Source organism: Haplochromis burtoni, unplaced genomic scaffold (assembly GCF_018398535.1).
Source record: "Haplochromis burtoni strain Fernald_Lab_line unplaced genomic scaffold, NCSU_Asbu1 Contig_23, whole genome shotgun sequence".
NCBI lineage: Eukaryota > Metazoa > Chordata > Actinopteri > Cichliformes > Cichlidae > Haplochromis > Haplochromis burtoni.
The window spans coordinates 3,313,353-3,335,583 of NW_024582384.1; the positions used below are offsets into that span (position 1 = coordinate 3,313,353).

The window sequence follows — 22,231 nt, forward strand, 5'->3', positions numbered from 1 at the left end:
AGAAGGGATGAGCAGTTGCTTGGATCTGAATACTAAAGGGTCACTTTCACCCATCCTGTCGCTGCCTCTCTCTCTGTGTCTGTTTGTAAAGACGGGTACAAAGCAGCAACAAGGCCAGTTCTCCTTTTAAGGATCTGTTAATCGATGCAAACCCTGTCAGACAAATTCCCCTCACAGCGTTTTAAGGTCACAGAGAAAGAGACAAGAGGGTCTGGCTGGGAGCCCAATTGCCAAGTTTAGTGTCTAGTTTAGGTCTGTGCGTACACAGAGAGACACAGATTGTGAAACACAACTGCTCAAAAACCAAAAAAAGAAATTTAAGTGCAGCTTTATTAAATTGCATTATATTTTTCTTCACGTGGATACAAATAAACCAAAAATACTATCGTACCTTGTCTCCGTCCTCTCCAGGTGGGCCAGGAGGTCCTCCAGGTCCTGGCAGACCAACAGGTCCCTGAATACCATCTCTTCCAGCTGGACCTTGAGGTCCTTTCTCTCCCTAAAATAATGATTGTTGACATAGAGCAACATTGTGTTTGTCAGTGAGACAAAAATGTGCAGTGAAGCCATGCTATTCCTACAATGTGGTGCTCTTACCGGTCCACCTTTCTCTCCAGCAGGGCCTGGAGGTCCCTGGGGGCCAGAGCGTCCTGGGAGACCTGTAGGTCCTGCTGGCCCTGCAGGACCACGCTCACCAGGAGAACCCTACAGCAGTACCACACACTGTGTTATTAGCTAGCTGGTAGCTAGTTATCGAAATAAGACACCATTAATATCAAAGACATCCAACACAGGAAACTAAAGCATAATATCAGGCACATCAAATAGGTCAGACCTCCCTTATGTAAGTAGCAAACAGTGCATATCATTATATTATATAAGGGTCTGGAATAGCTGAGGGTAGGAACTTTACTATGAAGATATCAGAGATGCAGAGAGAGTACAGAAGGTGAGAGTGACAAAGTGGGGATACGGATGCGGTAAATTGTACTCACAGCAGGGCCAGGTGGGCCAGGAGGACCCTCATTCCCTTTCAGGCCATGAGCTCCCTGCAGATGAGAGTGAAATAAAGGCCTCAGAAAACAAACACATCTGTTGGGGAAGCACACATTCTACCTTACACTGCACTCCTTATCTGCAAAGAGGCTCAGCATGAGATGGAAAGCCTCCTATAGACTCCAAAGTGAAGGTTGAGAGTTGAAGGGGAAAACAGTTTGGTAAAACTGCAGCAAACACCCAAAGGAGCTAGTGCATCACATAAAGTCTGAATCCTAAGGTTAATGAAAAAGGCTTTGTAATAAAATGGCATGAAGAAAACAGCATACGTTGCGTAACTACCAGGACACGACTTTGTCAAGTTAGAATTATTTGAAAAAGATAGAAAAATCAGCCAAGAGCAGGCTGTTCCTTTACTGACGAGTAGATCTGATATCATCTCCATTTCTTGAGGTTTACCGCATTCTTACAGAAATTTAATAGTCCAGAACTATTATGCAATAACCAAGCTGTGAGTGATATTGATTTTGTCACGAGGCTTTAAACAAAGCAGAAGGCAATACTAACCACAGGACCAGGCAGACCTCTCTCTCCAGGGAAACCTCTTTGCCCAGGTGGGCCATCTTTACCAGACGGGCCAGCAGGCCCAGGATCACCCTGTAAGTGAAATGGGAAACAAATACGAGCTTTGTAGTTACATACATGTATTTCAATTAGCTGACAGTGTTAAAAAAAAAAGTTTACTAATAAATAGAACATCAAGTTTCACCTTCGCTCCTTCTTTTCCTGCAGCTCCAGGCAGACCTTGCTCACCAGGTGGTCCCGGGGGTCCAGGGTGTCCACGTTCTCCCGTTTGTCCAGTCTCACCTGTTGGTCCCTAGAATTGAAAATAAATAAATATATCCCATTCAACACTAAAGTATAAAACCAAGTTACAGAGGAAGTGTGAAAAGAGGGACAAAGCAGAGAGCAAAATCAGCAAATTCACACAAAAATGATATAACAATTTTTCCATTTATTAGAAACGTGGCGAGGAAAAGCTGAACATTTGCTGTGTGGGAGGCTTACTAGTCATTAAAGCCACATACAGCTTCATTATTATGAACGTCCACAGCCGGCATTAGCAGAACGGCTGGGAGGAAAAGTCTGTTAAACATTTATGCATAATGGATGAAGAGCCCATTGCAAATATGAAAGAGGATAAACAACACTTAAGTCGTGGCTCTTGAGATATAGGTAAGAGGAGCTAAATCGATTTTCATTCACTGAGCAAAATGCTAAGAAAGCATTCCTAATGACAACTTATAGGTTTCTATTGTGCTTCTGTGTGTGAAAGGTTTGCAATTCTGCAAGAGCCTAATTTTTCGAAAAACAATGCAAATGCATATTTAATTATTTTTTGTAGGAAATTGATAGCTATTTGTTTGCGCACAAAGGAATACAGTGAACAAAAAGCTGTGCGTCAATGAAGCAACTAAGAGAAACACTCAGTGGCTGTCACTCACCTGAGGTCCAACCACTCCTGGAGGACCAGGAGGGCCTGTTTTGCCTTGGAATCCCTGTGTATTATAAAAAGGAAATAAAAGTCATAAAGTTGCCTCAGTGGATATAGATATAAGATAAAGAGTTGAATAACCAAAGCACAGCACACTCACAGTTTCTCCTCTCTGTCCAGGATGTCCTGGCAATCCGTCTTTCCCTGCAGGTCCCTGAGAATTTCAAACAAATTAAAGAATTTATATTAAAGGTCACACAGAATGGAAAGACAAAGGGCAAAGGTCATATTTCAGTAGAGTGTCTGGACTTACAGGGGGGCCCTTTGGTCCTGGGAAACCTGTTGGTCCCTGAGGCCCAGGCAATCCCTATAAAAATTTAAAAAGCACATAATTGAGTTAAGAATTGCGTGTCTGATCGAAACCTCTGCACGTCCCGAGAATAAAATGACTCCTGGTGATGCTGTTACGGTACGCACCCTCTCACCGGGAGGTCCCGGTGGGCCGTCATTCCCTGAGTTACCCTGGACACAAAAAATAAGGAATCAAATGTGAACATGTATAATGACATATTTCAGAAAGTGGCATTAAAATAAATACTAATACTCACCTTTGGACCAGCTTTTCCTGTCGGTCCTCTTGGTCCTCTCTCTCCTCGAGGCCCCTTAAGAAAGAAAAAAAAAAGCTTTTTAACAAAAAAAAGTTTGTAAAGGATGCATGTGATCTGAAAAGCTTGGTTATTGTCTCAGTGTGGATTCCCCTTCGAGCACGTTCAGGTCGAACGGCCACTTTTACTCAGGTGCCAAGTTCGCCATCTGCATGGAAGCACGAGTCTGCTGAGTAAGACTAACCGTTGGTCCTCTCTGTCCGCGTGGGCCCGGCTTTCCTGCTGTTCCCTGTGGACACGAAGAACACACACAAGGATCAAAGGAATGCCACTCACATTATTAAGATCCTGCATCCTCTGGAAGAATGACTCTAATGCCAGGAGACAGAAATGTTTGCAAGCACAATTGAGCCATTTATGAGCTCAGAAATAGTCTTTTTATAATAAAATAGGATTTACTGTAAAAAAAAAAAAAAAGACCATTAACATTTATCTTCACTTACATGTGAAGTCATTGCCACCTTGGAAAATGATATTTTAATAATCAATTATGCATGATATAGCAATTTTGCAGCAGTGTTACAATGACACTGGCTACATACAAATTTAATGAGGAAAACTATTAAATCTTTTATGTAGCTTTTTAAGTTTCAAACAAGTGTTGTGAAACTATCTTAATAGCTCTATTATCCCTTTCTGTCTCGGAGCTGGGTCTCATAAACTTTACAAATGTTTTGTGAAGATGAAAAAGCTTAATGCGCCTTGCTCCACTCGTGTTGACAAACCATTACTCTTGCAGGCGAGCTAATGACCCATCCCTTCGACAAAAGAAAATGAAGCATTGCTCAAGAGCCACAAAGTGATAAACAAAGCTTTTGGGGTATCCAAATGAATTGTGCAAGTGGTAATGAAAAGCAATTGCGATGGTGAGCAATTGTGTCTCTGTTGCTTTGTGTTAGAGCCATGCAACTTCCACTAGGTTGATAAATCTGGAGCTGGGACGGGAGCCTGTTTCTGGCGGTACGCCTGTATCCAACCCTTGAGGGAATGAGAAGAATATCAAGAAGTCTATCTACATACATACCCGAGTTCCTTTCTCTCCATTGGCACCAGGGAAACCTTGGAAACCCTGGGATCCCTGTGTGTGAGCAAGAGAGCAATTAATCATTTGAGAAGCAAACACAGTCACTATATTCCTTGTTTATACCCCTAGCTTAATACATTTAACAGAAGACTGCATGCACACAAGTAACAGCATTCCTTTATTGCTATTGTATCAGCAACTGAAGGCTGACACCAAATAGCATATTCAAATCCCCAGCTCTTTGATCAGGAAGCTTCAAGCATGTCCGCTTGTCAGACTGCAGCTTTGCCTCAGAGAGGCTAAACGATGAGCCATCAAAAAGTTCAGCAAAAGCAGCCTGCACATGCACGTGTGTGTATTTTTTATTTTCCTCGTTCTCTTTCAAATACACACAGAAAAGCACATTTTGGTCAGGTTAACTGTGTCTCTGTGAGTTCTAACATTAGCTTAAATTAAATTGTCAAGTAAGTTTAATAACAAGCAATGTTGGCCAAAGCAAGGAAATAAGACATAATTTAAATTATTACACTGAATTAAAAGAAAGATAAAGTCACATTAAAGCACAATTTAAAAAAACTGTTTAAAAAAAAAGAAAGGCAATTATTTGAGAATAATTTGGGATTATTAACACCATACACTAAACAACTTACACGTAAGTAGACATAACCTGAAAAGGCTTATGAATGGAGGTATATTTTCAGCCACGAAAAAACTATTGGAGAGCTAGATGATCAGCAATTAAACCAACCTGACAGGCTCTACAAATATGGAACTTAATAAAATAGTAAAAAGCAGCAGTCGACTGACCCTAACAAGTGTCACGCAAGTTCATGTGTCCATGAACACAGAAAGCTCTAACAGATAACACAGAGCTAACCCAGGGACTGGTGGTGAAATACTGTATGTTCATCTAGCGGCATCATTGGTTTCATTGGTGCCTCGCCCAAATTAACATACAGTAATTACTGTAACCGAGCATGGATATGGTAAAATCAGTAAATTAATAACAATGCTCTTTAGCAGTATAAATGCAATTACCTTTGGTCCTTGTCTTCCTGGGTATCCTGGCAATCCAGGAACTCCGAGTTTACCCTGTAAAAGAGAAAGATTAGTAAGTATACTGTTATATACGGTCCTGACAGGAACTTATAAAAGTTTATCAAAAAGTATTTACAAAAATTAATTTACTACTTTTAACAAAAAAAAAACGACAAGGTTGAGCTCCATGAAACGATTCATCAAATTAAGAGACATAATAAGGTTCCTGCTCTATGTAAAAATGTAAAAACGGAACATTTAACGCAGCATTTACTTAATCCACTGATCTTCTCCTGCCTCAAACCAAACTCCTTATTAGAGCCGTACCAAATTATTCCTCTTAATCCGTGACACCTGATAACCAGTGATAACCTCTTCTCATATTAAAAAGACAAGATGTTTCAGACTTTGAGAGAAATGTGTGCTTTTGGCATCTGCCAAATGCATGGCGATGATGGGATTATTTCAAATAAAATCCTGTAAAAAAAAAATGTAAATAAATGTTTTTAATTAAACATTCTCAAGCCAACAGAGGATTTAAATTGGCATCAAATTAAAACTTATAATTACAACGTCTAGTAAGAGTCTGTTGATTTATAATTTAATATTAACACTGTCTTTGCTATAGTACCTATAATCTACACATACATTATACTGTATATGAACCTTCTCTGTACCCAGCTGAACTACTACACTCATCTGAAGGGCAGCAGGACACTACAGCCATTACACAGAGGCTGCCAACTGTGTTTACTGTGATTAGCCAGGTTGCTACAGAGTAGCCGCAAACAGCTCTATATACATGAAGCACTCTGCTTATAAATCTCATCAATCCCGTATTCCACAGCCTCTATTTCAGCTATGTCTGTAGCAAAAGCAGTGTCTTAATTTTTTTTTGATTCTTGCAATGCAAGAAGTATTTATAATGTTGAACACAAGATGTTTTCATGAACTACATAAACCAAAATAGCAGCACTTGTGAAGATGCCCACACAGTCTAAATAGGGTTTACGAGTTATCTACAGACTTTCTTTACCTCGCTGATCTCCTAATTCCATGTACATTCCTAACTTAATGCAAGTAAAGAAGGCTGGCTCTCTCCCACAGTATGCTGTAAGCTCTTTGCATCTGTGAGTTTAAGTAATAAAAACTCTGTTATTCTAGCGAGTAACATCTCCATTAAAACGTGCAGAAACACTACAGCGGTATTTTTAGAACCGGATCAGTGTGTGGGGAAAAGCTGGTGTGAAGGCTATAATTAGGCATGAAAGAGACTGCTGTTAGCTAATGTGTGACCAAGATTCGGATGGATATCTGCTTTTTAAATTACACTGTGAATAACAAACACAAGTTTCGCCTGTCCTCACTGGATAAGGATTGGACCAGTCAAGCAATTACTCTGCCTCTGTTTAAGTCAGTTTTTTTAAGAATCTCACCTTCTCACCACTTGGGCCAAGAGGACCAGCATCTCCTGGAAGCCCGGAACGACCCTTTGGCCCCTCGGGGCCATCTTCACCTCTGGGTCCTGCTGGTCCAAGTTCTCCCTGGAAAGCACAAGATGTAAAAAATACAAATGCCATTAGCCTGTATGGTAAACAAACAAACAAACAAAAACAAGGTACTTGAGCACATCTCTCCCCTCAGGTTATAGCGAAGATTATTCTATTGACTGTGCATTCACAAATTATTAGCATCAGTGGGAATATTTTTCCACTCATATAGCTTTCTAAGGTGATTACAATGAATCTGGGTACTATAAGAGAGATCTGAAACAAGTATTTTGTTATGACTGGTATAAAAAAACAGTTTTGCTCTCTATAGTCTCTATATAGCTTGTTACCTTAATAAACAAGATGCTTGCCTTTAAAGTGTTTTACTTCCTCTGAGGGAGTATATCAACTTGTATGTTTACTCATAGTTGCCATAGTTAATCTCATTTACATAATGTTTAGTAGGCTATTCAATCACTTGAGCGCAATGTCCTACAAGACTGGTAAGCGGTCACGTGCCTGCAAAACATCTATTAGCACTAATTAGCTGGTTGCTAACCAAGCTAGCTTGCACTTTTGACAACTTAGACCTCCATCCTCTTGCACAAATATGGTCACTTTTTGCTCTATAACTTAAGAAGGCTTTGCTTTTATTATTCATCGAATAGATCAATCAATTCTTTGTTTATATTTCAAAACTGTTGTGAGTAAAAAGGTGCTTAAGGATGCTAATTTCTGTTGCTTCATCATTAAAGAAATTAGCTATTTTAATATTGCTTCTCTTTTTAAGTGTGCTTTCCTTCAAGCGGGACACATATTAAGTGACAGACTACAAACTCACTCTGACAGCCAGTCACTGTTGCATGAGACCTGGTGGTGTGTAAAAAGATATCTAGCTAAAGGCTTGCGCAGAGTTGAAGGCAAAGCCAGTGTGCTCGCACACCAGCACTTAAAACGGCATCAGACAAACTGTACTTGACTCACACTTGCAAGCTCATCAAACAGAACACTTTAAATTGAGCACACTCACACACTTTTCATAGGCACGCTTCAAAATGAGTCATTTACATTCCGGTCTATGTGCATCTCCAAAGCAGAGGGCCTCCTCAAATCTTTGCTTTCATCTGGATCTGCTGCATCTCCAGAGGAAAATAAGCTGGAGCTGCATGTCTCTCTCCCGGGTTTAAAGGGGTTTAAAGTGCCATTGATTTCTCCTTCCTTTCTATGCTCAGCTAGAGACAGCCTGGTCAGGGATTGGAGGGTTGATGTTTGAAGTATTGGCTTGTGCAAGTTATGTTTCTTACTGTAGAAAGCATTTTTTTCTTAAGACTTGACAGTGTAAATCCCTGAAGCACTTTGGAGAAAGAGGCTGTAGTCAGGAAAACCTGTCAAAGTCGCGCTTTTCTCCTAAAGTTGTCGAGGTTAGGAGTGACTGGAAAGAGGCAATGGGGATGGAAAAGAAATTGGAAACTGCTCACATTAAAACAAACGCACGCACACAAACCGCTTGTCAACTGGAACAACACCTTATGTTTGCTCATTAGCCACAATTCTGCGGTAGTCACAGAGGCTTAGGCAATGAAAGTGGATAAAGTGCCAGGAGTGGTTGCTCCTTTCACTTACTGTGGATAAAGGTCACCCTCACCCCCCCAATAAAACAAAGCTAGTTCTGAGTGCAGCACTTAAGAGTTGTTTCATTAATGTGATCATTTGAGTGATTCATCCAGCAGTCAAGTTTAAACAAACAAGCCTTACCCTGTCGCCTTTGATACCCATATCTCCCTTGAAGCCGGGGAAGCCGTCTTCTCCCTAGCAGAAGGATAAAGAAAACGATGTTGAAACCATTTGATTGGTATGCATGCAGAGATGATCAAATAAGTCCACACAACTTTCTTAGACATTTTTTAGCCGGCTGTTTGAATTCCATTACCTTTTCACCCTTGTGTCCTTTAAGGCCACGCACACCGTCAGCTCCCTGTGATACAAGAACAGGCAGAAATTACAAACCAGTGGGGAGGATAACGGACGGCTACACTTTTTTTTAAAACTTAGAAGTAAATTGTGCAAAAGAGGATACTCTTTAGGATGGATTCATTTTCATTGTTTTGGTGTATAAATTAGCATACAAAGTTTGTTCCTTCTTGACCAATCTTTTCATCTTCCCTGAGAGCAGACTTCAGCCATGTAACAGGGGGACTATTAGCTACGAGTCGAGCCACTTGTGTGATCCCCCTAGCTCAGTAGCAGCTTTAATGATTGGATCAGTCACACTTTCTTTCCAAGAATTATTTGATGGGAATTCTTTTGTCTCGGTTTCATCAGATACTAATGGCACAGAGGAAGGAGAGGGCTGTGCACCTTGAACTGTTATCAGCCCCTTTGCCATCTCAGTCTTTCTGACAAACACAGATAGAAGCCTATACAAAACATTTTTAAGGGGATTTTTATTTATTTATTTGCAAAATCACACTAGTCTGGTTGGCTAAACACCAAAAAACAACAACAACAACAACAACACTCAAATGAGATATTGGGGAACTATTAACACATTAAATGCAAAGTACAAAAAAATACATAAAATTAATTTCTTAGTGGTTGATAATCAACTCACCTTCACGCCTCGAGGCCCAGGATAACCAATAGGTCCTTGAGGGCCAGGAGGACCCTAGAGAGACAAATATTTAATAAGAGTTTGCAGCAGGTAGTTTTTAACAATCCAAGCATGCACACACACACACACGCACACATTTTGCTAATCTTATCTTCGTGAATGCAAACACATTTTATGCAAATGTTTCTGAACAAGGACAACAGGAGGGGAAACGAAAAAGCGAGAAAAGCGTAAATAAAGGAAGGAAGAAATGAAAGCTAGCTCATGGGAAGCAAATGTAATAAAACTCACCATGTGGCCTTTCTCTCCAGAAGGCCCCTCTTTTCCAGGGTGACCCTGTGAATTATTAAGAGCAATATTATGGCATTTCATTTGAGGATAATTACTACCATAAATACCACAAGGCCCCTTAAACAGAGAAATTAGGTTATTAAAACTGTTGGAGGGACGTATCAAAGTGGAAAACTGCAAAAAAAAAAAAAAAAATAGAGCCATTGCAGTCTAATTGCATTTGAGATTTGTATTAAAGAGGCCCTACTAGCTATCACTGAGCTCAAAAAGCACAGACTGTCATTTTCTTAATTTTGTACAAGCAATATAGCAAACAGCATCGTGCATGTATGGCACAAAACTCCACCTCATCAAAAAACGCACACATCCACACACATGCATGGATGCTCATCTGAAAGGACTAAGAGGAAAATGATTGCATTCTCATTAACAAAAGGAGCTGTGCAAACCCTCTGATGGGCTATTAGTGATATGAGGATGGAGAGAGAAACAGATACACGAGAAGAGGCAGAAAGGGAGCACTAAGGTTGGGAATATTGTGCTTGCTTTATATGCAACAAAACAGATTTAACAGGAACAGCCTGGCTGTGTAACTCAGGGAGAACTACCCTCAAAAGAAATTATTAAAAGGCTGAGAGATATTGTGTGTCGTGGGGCTCTACTTTATCTCCTTTTTCTGTTTTGCTTTTTTTTTTTAAATCTTTTTCTTGCCCTGTAGTTATTCAAATCTTGGCCCTATCTCTCTTAGGTGCCACCTGGTACCTTCCAAGAAACATCTGCCATTAAAGCAGTCTGTGCAGGGATGTCAGAGGGACTGTTTGCCTATATAAAGTGCGTCTGTTGTGATGTGTTTTATCCTGTGAAGCAAAAGGCTGTATAAAATAAAATTAGAGATATGGCTTTAAAAATGTGAGTTCTCACAGCTACCTATAAAAAACTCTTTATAAACAGACAGAGGGGAGGAAAAAGATAAAATACGGCTCTTTGGAAACGTGGCCTAAAAACTCACCGGAGGGCCATCAGCTCCTGGCATTCCTGGCAAGCCTGGCTTTCCGGTCGGGCCCTGGGTAGATGATAGAAGGTCAGAGTAAACATGACAAGATAACAAGAGCACACGGAGCCATCACAGGATATAGATGTCTATCGGTATAACAACAACGTGAGGTTTAGCTGATATAACACTGACTATTGTTACATAATCCATTCAAATGCTGGCGAGACATATCCCAGAAGCCCACACATGACACCAGAACCCAGGGGATCACAAAATCCTGTAGGTGTCATCCTTTGGTGATGATGAGTGTGCGTAAAATTTCATTTATTGTCATTATAATTCATTTTAACCTCAGTGGCCAAAAGACAAACAGTAGGATTCTTAGACAAGCAAAGGTACAGACACATAAAATGAATCATGACGATAATAGGATGCAGATTTATTTTCTCTTTGTTATGCTCATTAGCTCTAGTCCCAAAAATTATTTACATGGTGTTTTGGGGTGGCAAAGTCTTGCATATGTATTGAATGTGTTGTATTAAATTCAAGCTCTTAAGACAAAGATCTATGATTTAAGTCTACTGTTTCGCTTTATTACACTTAGCAAATATCATGATGGCTTTAATGTCTTTTAAAATCAGGGCACACGCGGTACCTACATTACCAAATCCCAAATGCTCAATAATAAAGTGAGTGTGCTCCATATAAGTTAGCCAATGTAATTTAGCTGAAATGAAATTAAAATGTATCAGGATTCAAATCTGTCTGTACCGTCTACAAGGCAACATTTAGTCCTGCATTGGGGATGAGGAGGCATTTGCATAATTGTGTGATAAGCATTTCTGAATAAGATAGCAACTTGGCTTCCCGCTCATGAAAATGAATGCGACCAGCTATTTTATACATTCTGATTCTTTTTGTTTTTATAGCATCTTAGAGTTTTTTTTTAGTGGAGTTACAGGATTTTAGAGCCACGTGGTATGTTACCTTCTCTCCTGGAGGTCCAATGGGTCCTTGAGGCCCTGCAAGTCCCTGTGGGGAGGATACAAAAATGATCAGCAAGCTTTCATTTCACACTTCCGAGAAAGAAAGATCTGAAATTCACACTACATTTTCATCACTCACCTGGGCTCCTGGGTTGCCTTGCTGTCCGGGAGGTCCTGGCTCTCCTTGGGGTCCCTGAAAAAGAAAAATTGTCTTAGAAATCTCCCCATGTAGAAAAGACTGAATAATTTATTGATTTTCAACCAGGCTGTGTGAATGTGAAACTGATTTGGTGACCAGCATTGTCCAACAAAGGGGAAAATTTCCTCTGAAAAAATATAAATGAGAAGCAGTAGCACACTTCTGCATGATTACCTCATAACAACACAATAAGCCACAACTTTTGGACTGATGGAGTAGCATCTTTCCACAGCTCGAGGTAAGAGACACACACACACGTACACAGTGCACATTACCGCAACTACTTTCCTAATGAAAGAAACTGCTGAGGCACAAACACAACAACACCTTTCCCAATGAGATAACTGGCAATCAATTATATTTCCTCAGGCCAAGAGTCGGGGAACGCTCCTGGTCTTTCATCTCTACCTCGTTGGATCGTTCCCAACAGAACAAAGGAGCTGCTTCAGTTAGGCATTCTCTCATTACAGCCGGGAGCTGCCTGAAATTGAGCTGGAATGGTACAAGCGGCCGAGGTGGACTGCTCAAATAGACCTAAACACAGGCAGCCTATTCTTCATTATGTCTTAATGTCTGATTGAACTGGTGTGTGTGTGCTTGTGTGTGTTTGCCCATGAGTGCATATCATGGGCTTTTTTGAGGGTGAAATTAAGTAAACGTTGATTGAAATTGAAATTGTGCGTGTTGGTTTATCTGAGAGTTTGCACATATAGGCAATTTAGTTCATTCCAGCTTCACTTACTATGTTTCCCTTGGGTCCAGGGTGGCCATCCATTCCAGTAACGCCCTACAGCAGGTGACAAAAGAACATTAAGAACAAAAAATGAAAAGGGAAAGGCAGCAAATCTATAAAAGACTAAAATGGACAGAATCGACTGTGTGAATGAATTTTAAAGTCTGATGTATTTGAATCGCTAACTCCTACAGAGAGATATCAGTTTCAAAAATGTGCAGTGTCCATGTTAAATTAAATCCGCTGGAACAAATTAGATTGAAGCCTCGCTGCACTGTAGACATCTATCAGAGAAGCTGAAGTTAAACTCAATAACATATGCTACTCTTTTGTATATTGTGTCTGAGAGATATTGAGTTTTGTATTTCCCCGTGGTTGTTGTTTGCCCTTCCCTTTTCTCTCGCTGCTTATGAGATGCTAAAAAATTGATTCCGCTCTCTAAACTGTAAATCTATTGCTGGATATGAAAAGTTGAGAAGTTGAAGGAGAGGTGAGAGGGTTGGGTGGGGGGTGGGCACTCACAGGTGGTCCAGGAGGTCCCTGAGGTCCTTTTGGTCCCAGCAAACCCCGAGGCCCCTGTGGTAAAAATGAAGGGAAATGAGATTGAGAGTGATATCACACCTGTGAAAAAGGACTGATGCATTATTAAACACGTTCAGCTAAATCAAGTTTCAAAATTATACTGCTGGAAATAACCTCACTTTCCAAATGTCCTTGAGGATTTTCTACAGAGTGAGATGTGAGGGAAAGCTGAAGCCCGCTCTCCTTTTTTTCCTTCTTTCTTTCTTTCTCTCTCTCTTTTTTTACTACTCTTGCATTTCCCTCAGCCGTACCCATGAAACAGTGCTGTGATTTTTTTTCTGTGTGCCATGCCTCACAGCTACAGTTACCCAAGTAGATGGATTGTCCTGACTGTGTGAATTCAAACCAATGTAGCGCACCCTGGTGGATAAAAATATAAATGCAATATCAAGGGCTTTCTGATGGTTTCTCCTTTTCCTGTCTTTTCCACCCTCCGCAGGGAGTATCCTGCATGGGTGAGGCGGGGTGTGGGAGGCTATTAAAAGAAGCTTGATGTGTTCTGCTTGCTTTTCTCACCACTAGAGATTCCCCTGTACACATGAGTTCTGATCAACATTCACTTTGCACCACAATAGCACTAAAAAATAAAAAATTCCAAGTCTATATGACTATGAACATGTGATATATGATACCAGCCGACAGTATGATTGTTCAGTAACACAATAACATGATGACAGCAGGCCTGCAGCTCTTATACATTTCCCTGAGTGTAAGACTGAATGGTAATATATGTGATCACTCACTGGTTCACCAGGAAGTCCCCTGGGTCCGATCTCTCCATCATCTCCCTGGGAAAGAAAAGAGCAGGTCAGGCTGTGGAACAGACAGTGAATTATAATGGAGGAGAAAGTGAGGATGTGCAAGTGTGTGTGTGTGTGTGTGTAATGTGAAAACATAATGAAGAAACAGAGGAAGTGGGGGATCAAGTTGCATCAGTTGTGTTTAATGGAGAAGGTGAGGGAAATTGGGAAAAGGTATTTTTGTAAAAAGAAAAAACTGAACGTATTATAAGGAACGAAATCGACGAGAAGGAGAAAGTAGGAAGTGGAAGTTCAATTCAAATGATGACAAAACGGTGTGTTTGGGAAGGATCCTGCAAAGAAGTCATTTGTGCAAGAGCAGAACAAATTCAGATAGTGCGACTTCGTGTGCACAGCACTTGAGGTTGATAAGAAAATGAAGGGGCAGGAGTGAAATTCTTTTCTTTTTTTTGTTTTACCCTCTCTCCATCTTCTCCAGGACCACCCGGAGGTCCATGGGGGCCGGGTTCACCCTGTGAAAACAAATATGAACATGTTTAACTGTTGTCCAAATTCCAACAGGCACACACCTCTCAGGTTAAAGGTTAAAATGCTTACTCTGTGTCCTTTTTCACCAGGAAGTCCAGCCAGACCATCAAATCCTCTGTCTCCCTTAAAAGCGGGGAAAAAAGAACATTTAATGATATAGATCACCACCTCAGCTTAAAAATTAACTTCAAAAAATCTTTTTGTCAAAAGTGGCACATTTAAGTGCATCGTGAATGGAAAAGACGACATACCTTTGGTCCAGTCTGTCCTGGCATGCCCCTGGCACCATCAGCTCCAGAGCGACCCTGTAAAAGCAACAGCACATGTTCTACCTCCAGATCAAGACAATCACAGAGCATTTACTATTTGCAATCGCAAACAAACACTGTGAAGTGCATAAAAACTATCATGCTTAGTCTTAATATTACTTCTTTGCTGCTGAATAGCTTGGTTGACAACTTACTCGTCTACCAGGCTTTCCAGGAGGTCCAGGGGTTCCCAAAGGTCCACGTGGTCCCTAAAACAAAAGTGCTGTAAATCACTGAGCCATCTTTTTCATTTCCAATCTATCCACCTAAATTAGGCTTTTTAGCTGATTTGCTAGTAACGGAATATTACAAAGGCTCAGCATTAGTGAACACATTTCCACATTTGCTTAGACTGATATGATCAGAAACTGATCCTGAAAACAGAATGTAGCATGGTGATTTCTAGTACCTGAGGTCCTGCCTCTCCAGACTCCCCCTTCAGTCCTGGTACACCAGGAGGACCCTTAAAAAGAAAAATACTGACTAAAAATTCATATAACAATTGAGCAAGACCATCCTGTGTGCCACAGAATCTGCAGATCAGAGTATTTGTGCTTCAGTGTTTTTGCTGGGAGGTGATTTGCCATACATACCAGCGGTCCAGGTCTGCCAGTCAAACCCATTGGCCCTGTAGGACCGCGCATAGCCAGCTGACCAAAGAAAGGAGAAATAACATAAAAATGAAACCAAATGAAACATATGGAAAAGAAAGAAAGAGGACAATTTAGCTCATGTGTGAATAGAACTACAGCAGATTTAGCAAATCATATTTGTCTCTGCTGTATACTGTGTCTATACTTGTGCTCTGCATGTTAATGTTAAACTTAATTCACAAAATGCAGCATCTATTAATAATAAATGAGGAAGAACATTGTAGGAAATGTGCCACAAATACAGTAAAAGTCATGTGATAAGCAGTAACAAAATGTTAAAAACGAAACAAAAATTAAAAAAAAATATGACATTTGAGGAGAAGTGAGGGAAAAAAGTTAAAAGTATAGAATGAAATCATCTGAAATAAGATATTTTCCACATGAGAATCTTATAGTTCGCAGAGTTTAGCAACAAAGAGCAGTAAAAATAGCAGAAATGTGAAGGTGTAAACTGTTACCCTAGCCTGCTGCATGATGGCTTGCATCTGGGCCTCCTGTGCTGATACAGCAGGTCCCTTCTGCCCAGAGTCACCTCCGGCGCTGAGTCTGAACTATGGAAGGAATGATAGCTTGGTGAGACTTCAGTCCCATAAAAAGGAATACACAAGAAACAAAAAAATGAGAGCCAAGAGAAGCATGTGTAAGGACTAAAGTGCTGGCCTGTGGCAAAATTAATCTTTTAAGTTTATACAGCCACACACTGTTACCAACAATAGCTCTAATATTTCTTTAATACAGTCTGTCCATTTAAGAAAAACAACAACAAAAAAACCAACAACAACTATGCTACAGCCTCCAGCTGTCAAATCAGCTCCATCCATGGCTGCTTGCAGGCCATAATGTTCACATTCGACTGCCATCTGGTGGTGATAAGCCAGCATTACACCCTAACATGAATATTCATGCCTATGGTGCAACTCTTGACTTTGTTTGGGCCAGACATCTTGGTTTGGATTACACGGCACAGTCCTCAGGAGACTGACTGTCAGTTGTGCTGCAGATGCAGAGGCAACACAGCAGTGAAATGCTGTGCAGGATTTCAAAGTCACAGAGAGGGTTGTTGCCACGAAGCAAAATACAAACCGTTGATCTAGAACATCAGGAATGAGTCAGATGTACTGCAGCTGAATAAAAACAATATTTTTTCATATTTTCCCACAAATCCCGCAGTTTTTCTTCGTCCACTTGATTCTATCTCTGCCATGCAAACGAGATGTTCTGATTTATCAAGAAATGGCTAAAAAAAAAAAAGCCAGACGTCCACAGAGGACAAAGAGAAGCTGCTTCACCAGTGTCTAGATTTGCCACCTAACCCTGCCATGCTGCTCATGTTGACTCCATCATTTCAAGACAGAACGTCTTGAAATGATGAGAAGGCGTGTTTCTCATTAGACTTGGAGCTCAAGGATTGCCGGCTTTCTGCCAGCGGATACACCAGAACACCTTGTCCAGACAGAGCTTGCCACATGACTCCGCCAGACAGTTTTTGAGGAATCCTGAAACCACAACTCTGTATCTGCACAACTAATCAGTTACAACCGCAGCAGCAGCATTTTGCCAGCACCTAATAAAGAAAGCGGAGGAGGTAGACATCACAGGAAGCTATTAGGATGTCTGAGCAACTGTTGCGGTCAAGTCTGACATAGAAAAAAAAAAGATGCTCGGTAGCATTAACTTTGCTGACTTGGCTAGGATTTGTGTTTGTGAACTTGAAGGAGCTGACATTACAGCTGTTATTTAAGAATCTCACTCAACATGTTGAAGCACATATTTATGCAACAAAACGCTCGTTAGTAGGGCTGAGTATCGTCACTGATTTCTAGAATCGATTCCAATTCCAATTCACAAGGTCCCAAAACGATTCGATCCACGATTCGATTCAATTCGATTTAAATCTGGGAAATTTTGCCTCAGACAGTCAGAAATATTATAATTCAGATCAGTACATTTACATATTTTTGTATCTATAAAAAGGAAGCTGACACTCTCAAGACTTTATCAAAGGTGTGAGCATCACAGCAGATGCTTCTGTGTCAAAGTAGCTGAAGATAAAACACAGAAAAACATGAAGGTGATTTTCCTGGCCTGGGATTTTATAAAAATATTCTGCAGTACATCAAAAACGAAAGAAGAACATTAATCAACATATGAACATGGCCTCTGAAGTTACAGCGGTTTTATTAGAGACACGGCTAAGCGTTTTGCATTTTGCATAATTTTAAAAAGTTTACATTTGTTCAGAAGCCCATTGAACAGCAGAAATGAGGTTTTCTTTTCGGAAGTAAAAGGAAAAAAACAGCGGCCAACAGCGCTACAAACAACGGTAGACTTGTGCGTAACAAGCAAGCGAATAATGCAGAAAACAGATTTTTAGACGGGAAACTGTTCTTGAAGTACAGAGAGAGAGAGAGAGAGAGCTGTGCATGAAGTGTGATTTTATCATGTTGGAAGCAAAACAGCAAAAGTCAGAGGGAATTCATGACGATGTTTATGTGAAGCGTAGTTTGGATCTTCTTTTGCTGCTGGTTCGGTCAATATTGTTTGGAGAGAGATCAAACTAACAGCTTTAGAATCAGCGCAAAAAGGGCGTGAACACAAAGCGCGGACCGAAACATCAGAATCAGCGAGCTCTCGGCTTTCAGCCCCGACTGTGTCCGTGCCCTCGGGTGAGAAAGGCGACATCTCACTGATTCTTGTCCGCGGGTCTGTGCTTTGTGTTTACATTTATGTGCAGAATCCGTGTTCCTGCTCTCATTTACTGTTTTAGCTGTTTGGTAGTTGTTGAAATTTTGTGAGGTTTCACCTGAGATTCTGGCGTTTCGGGCAAAATAAATTTATATTAAAAAATCGATTCAGGATTTTAATGAATCGATATCACGTTATCCAAGCCAGAATCAATTTTAATCGATAAATCGATTATCAAAACCCACCCCTACTCGTAAGGGTTAGGCTCATCATAAATGGCTTGATGGGAAACCCCCTTTATTCCACTTCATTGTATAAGTTATCGCTAAAACACGGTGTCAATAATAACAATTGGTCTTAAAGGAGGTTAAACAAGGATTAAAGCACTAAGTTAGAATTTCTGACTTTGGAAGAAGAAGAAGAAGAATTGTATTTTACTTACAGGCAGCATCAGGACAGTTCCAGGAGGTCCTGGCAGGCCATCAGCACCAGGAAGACCAGGACGACCTGGAAGACCCTTAGATGGGAAATTACAAACACAAGTGAGTGTTTTATTATTTGTATTTGTAAACCTCTGGTGATGTTTAGGACATTAAAAAAAACAAAAAAAACAACCTTACCCTCTCTCCAGAATCTCCAGGACTGCCTGGTGGGCCGGAAGCACCTGGGGGTCCAGGGAGACCCTATTTTAAACAGAAGACCTCATTTAACTTCTATATATACACACAATACAACACAAGGTTTTGCCTTCATCTTGCAAAATGGTCACATACAGCAGAACGGAATGTGCATGTGGCAATATTTTATAAGAGAGGCTGTGAAGCTGTAAATCTTTGTGGGGTATTCTTATTTGTTTATATTGTAGTGCAACGCTTCAGTGGCTGGACTCCATCTGCAGGGTGTCAAAGCAAATCTGTATTAAAGGAATCTTCCTAAATAAATGACGACGTTCCTTCGACATCTAATCAAGTCCAAAAACCGCTTTGGGGGAACTGCTCGGGCCACTCCTTTTTGCATCGGGAGCCAGCAAAGCATTAAAACTCGAATTTTCTGGTAGTGCAGACAAACAATGAATGCGTGAAAGGAAGCTCTATTGGCTTTTCTTTACCAAGCGGCTGCCAAGAAAAACGGCAGCGATTACGATGAGAGGGGGGGGGGAAGGAAAACACAGGAAGTTAAGAGACAGGAAGATTGACTTACTGTTGGCCCTTCAGGCCCAGCCGGACCTTCCACTAACATTCCCTGAAACACACAAGCACAAATCATTAGGCCTCATTCATAAGCACGTGGCTGCAAACAACACTGTCACACTTGAGTACAATACACAGGAAAACGTTCACTTGTAAACTTGTCCCTTCATCATGTTCCCATCTTTGCTGACTCATGTGCATGCATGCCTGTCACTGCAGCTGTGTTTGCAGTCGATCCACAGAGAACGAGAGAGTGGCTGCAAACAACAGGCAAAGCCATCCTGAGGTGCTTCCCCTACCCGGACAAGTTCAGTTAAGGGCTAATCAGATCAGTGGGGATGTTAAACTTATTCACACATGCAAACTGAAACATAAAGCCAGTTTAGCCATGACTATGAACATTTTGGAATTAGTTCAGTCTAAGTGTAGGGTTAGTGTTTGAGTTAGGGTTAGGCCTGATCAGTAACACTGCAAAGGCAATAATAGCAGGTCATCTAATTTCAATGTCTCAAAGACTCAAGGATCTGACTTAACAGATGCATCAGTGCAGCTCTACAGCTACATAAATACCACATTGTGGTAGCAATTTGGCTTTTTGTTTTCTGAGATTAAAATTCTGCCCACTCTCCAAAGTTCAAGCTGCCTTCAGAGCATTTTTATTTTAAACACTTCCTTCAGACTTGTTTTTTTTTTTTTTTCTTCAATCCCTGCAGTTATTCCTGTGTGTCACCTGCATTGTGGCTACTGATTGAGGGGCTGGGTCTGTACATGTATTTATTTTTCATTGAAGTTAGCACTTCATAATACAGCCCACACTTGTACTTGTAGCATAATTTCTGTCAAAATTCCTGCAAAATATCCAGACGTTGTGCTACTTAAAATTACTTACTGACCAAATAAATGTATTTACAGAAGCGTCTTTCCTGTAAAAAACTGACTTGTTAGGTCCTTATTTTAGTGTACCTATCATTAAGTATTTGTAGGTAAATTTTATTGCATACTTTTTTTTAAAAAATACATAGAAAGTCCACTCAGTTACAGGGGAATTACACCCTCAGTCAAGGGCTGTATTATAACATGTTGCCCTTTTGTAATTTTTTAGCTTTCTTAGTTTTCCACCTCACAGCTTTTTGCATGTTGCAAAGGGACAAAAGCACACTGGGAGGTTGCGTATGTGTGTTCCAGCATGCTTATACGTGTGCATACACAAAAGCTCATTAAGGAAGTGGACTCAAAAAACATGAACTCCTTCTGTAAACACTGAAGGCACTCAGTCACAGAGGCAGGTATGCCTGGTGGAGCTCCATGACTTCTGTTTGAAGTAAAACAGCTGGTGCTGTATTAGATACATGCAAACCTTTTGTGGCATATATATCCATATAGGAAGACATTTTCACAGTGTTACCTGCATATATATATGAGTGTCTGTTTTAGGTTTTTTAATTGAACAATTCCTTTCATACTTCCTATTGTTCTTCCTGGTTTTACTTCCCTTGTGATTACACGCTACCTACACCGTGTGTAGAGCTTATTAATAATTGCCGCATGGCTCTACAACAAATGTTTATGCTTTAGCCACGATGAACAGCCAGGAGCAAGGCCTCGTCCGAGGATGCTAACAGAAAACTGTGGTGAGCTTGTGTGGCTTATGGAGCCTTATTCAGGAAGTAAGGGATAGTTTGTGTTTAGATGTGGATTACACATATGTCCTCCCCATGAGCCCAAACGGAGCCTTCGTCTGCTGCTTGTGTGTGTTGTTCAAACAGTCATACTCACAGGCTCAATAACAGCAGGCTCTCCCTTCTGTCCTTTCTCACCATGAGCTCCGTAACCCTACACAGCACAGACACAAAAACAAAGTCAGCCCACCCTCACTTATCTTCATCACCTTTATGATTTATTTTTATTCTGCAGTGTATCCTGTTTAATTTCACCTGCCCATAATCCTGAGTGTTAGCGGGCAGCCCTATGTTAGGCAGCTCTGTGCCGTAATCGTAGGTTTCATCTAGCTCTCCGTCATAGTTTTTCAGGTCCTCCTGATTGAACCCTTCCGTGTAATCATAGGCATCCACATCCAGGCCAGTGCCGGTGGCGATGGACCCTCGGTTTCCGGTGCCTGCGCTGGCTGAGCCGCCTCCCACTGACACGGAACTTCCTCCACCCCCGAGAGTGATGGTGGAACTGCTGCTGCTGCTACCACCACCTCCACCACTGACGTGCACAGTAGTGCTACTGCTGCTGCTGCTGCTGCTGCTGCCTCCACCTCCAATGTTCAGAGTACTGCTGCTGCTGCTGCCACCACCTCCACCACTGACATGCACAGTAGTGCTTCTGCTGCTGCCTCCACCTCCAATGTTCAGAGTACTGCTGCTGCTGCTGCCTCCACCTCCAATGTTTATTGTACTGCTGCTGCTGCTGCCATCTCCATCAATGGTGTGGGTCCTGTCAAAGTCATAGTCGTCATATCCGTAGGATCCGTAGTCATCGTGGGAGGCTCCTGCCTGTTGGAACAATTAACAGGACAGAATAATTGAGGATAACTGGCAATGTGGCCTTTTGAATACCATTCCATCCATAAACATGATAGCTCGAAAAGTTTTGAATGAATCCTGATCAAATTTTGTAGGGGTGTAGAGTGGGGTGGTGTTAACAATCCATTAACATTGGGCCTACATCCACCAACATTTTCAAGATAAACGTATTGATTTGACAATCTAATTATAATTGACTTACCATTGTGGTGTGTCAGCGTATAAAAGTATCGGATAGAGATTTAAAATATCATGACAAGTTTGACCTCTGACCTATCCTTCAAGGTCAATAGATTTAATGCTGATAATAGACATAGAGCTATTTAAAACCATGTTTCTTACTGCTATTGTTTACACACATAAATATCACTTAACTTTGAATCTCAAGTCAAGGTCAAATAAGGTCAAACTTTCATGAAACATCTTTTATCTTTAAAACTATGCTTTAAATTCTACTGCCTTCATTTGTAT

The 22,231-nt window shown here is 40.9% G+C and overlaps 1 protein-coding gene across 1 annotated transcript in view; it reads right to left on the reverse strand.

The window, feature by feature from the left end:
• The window catches only part of col5a1 (procollagen, type V, alpha 1), a 73,179-nt gene that overhangs the window by 13,485 nt on the left and 37,463 nt on the right, over window positions 1-22,231 (reverse strand). The window contains exons 8-43 of the mRNA XM_005917364.3: window positions 21,164-21,730; window positions 21,006-21,062; window positions 19,240-19,281; window positions 18,660-18,722; window positions 18,482-18,556; window positions 15,813-15,905; window positions 15,295-15,351; window positions 15,111-15,164; window positions 14,857-14,910; window positions 14,645-14,698; window positions 14,463-14,516; window positions 14,324-14,377; window positions 13,848-13,892; window positions 13,045-13,098; window positions 12,532-12,576; window positions 11,730-11,783; window positions 11,592-11,636; window positions 10,620-10,673; window positions 9,611-9,655; window positions 9,320-9,373; window positions 8,639-8,683; window positions 8,464-8,517; window positions 6,655-6,762; window positions 5,219-5,272; window positions 4,181-4,234; window positions 3,341-3,385; window positions 3,100-3,153; window positions 2,969-3,013; window positions 2,805-2,858; window positions 2,652-2,705; window positions 2,502-2,555; window positions 1,766-1,873; window positions 1,564-1,653; window positions 996-1,049; window positions 598-705; window positions 392-499 (exon numbers count right to left, since the gene is read on the reverse strand). Coding sequence (XP_005917426.1) covers window positions 392-499; window positions 598-705; window positions 996-1,049; window positions 1,564-1,653; window positions 1,766-1,873; window positions 2,502-2,555; window positions 2,652-2,705; window positions 2,805-2,858; window positions 2,969-3,013; window positions 3,100-3,153; window positions 3,341-3,385; window positions 4,181-4,234; window positions 5,219-5,272; window positions 6,655-6,762; window positions 8,464-8,517; window positions 8,639-8,683; window positions 9,320-9,373; window positions 9,611-9,655; window positions 10,620-10,673; window positions 11,592-11,636; window positions 11,730-11,783; window positions 12,532-12,576; window positions 13,045-13,098; window positions 13,848-13,892; window positions 14,324-14,377; window positions 14,463-14,516; window positions 14,645-14,698; window positions 14,857-14,910; window positions 15,111-15,164; window positions 15,295-15,351; window positions 15,813-15,905; window positions 18,482-18,556; window positions 18,660-18,722; window positions 19,240-19,281; window positions 21,006-21,062; window positions 21,164-21,730 — 2,709 coding nt within the window. The remainder of the gene's footprint in view (window positions 1-391; window positions 500-597; window positions 706-995; window positions 1,050-1,563; window positions 1,654-1,765; window positions 1,874-2,501; window positions 2,556-2,651; window positions 2,706-2,804; window positions 2,859-2,968; window positions 3,014-3,099; window positions 3,154-3,340; window positions 3,386-4,180; window positions 4,235-5,218; window positions 5,273-6,654; window positions 6,763-8,463; window positions 8,518-8,638; window positions 8,684-9,319; window positions 9,374-9,610; window positions 9,656-10,619; window positions 10,674-11,591; window positions 11,637-11,729; window positions 11,784-12,531; window positions 12,577-13,044; window positions 13,099-13,847; window positions 13,893-14,323; window positions 14,378-14,462; window positions 14,517-14,644; window positions 14,699-14,856; window positions 14,911-15,110; window positions 15,165-15,294; window positions 15,352-15,812; window positions 15,906-18,481; window positions 18,557-18,659; window positions 18,723-19,239; window positions 19,282-21,005; window positions 21,063-21,163; window positions 21,731-22,231) is intronic.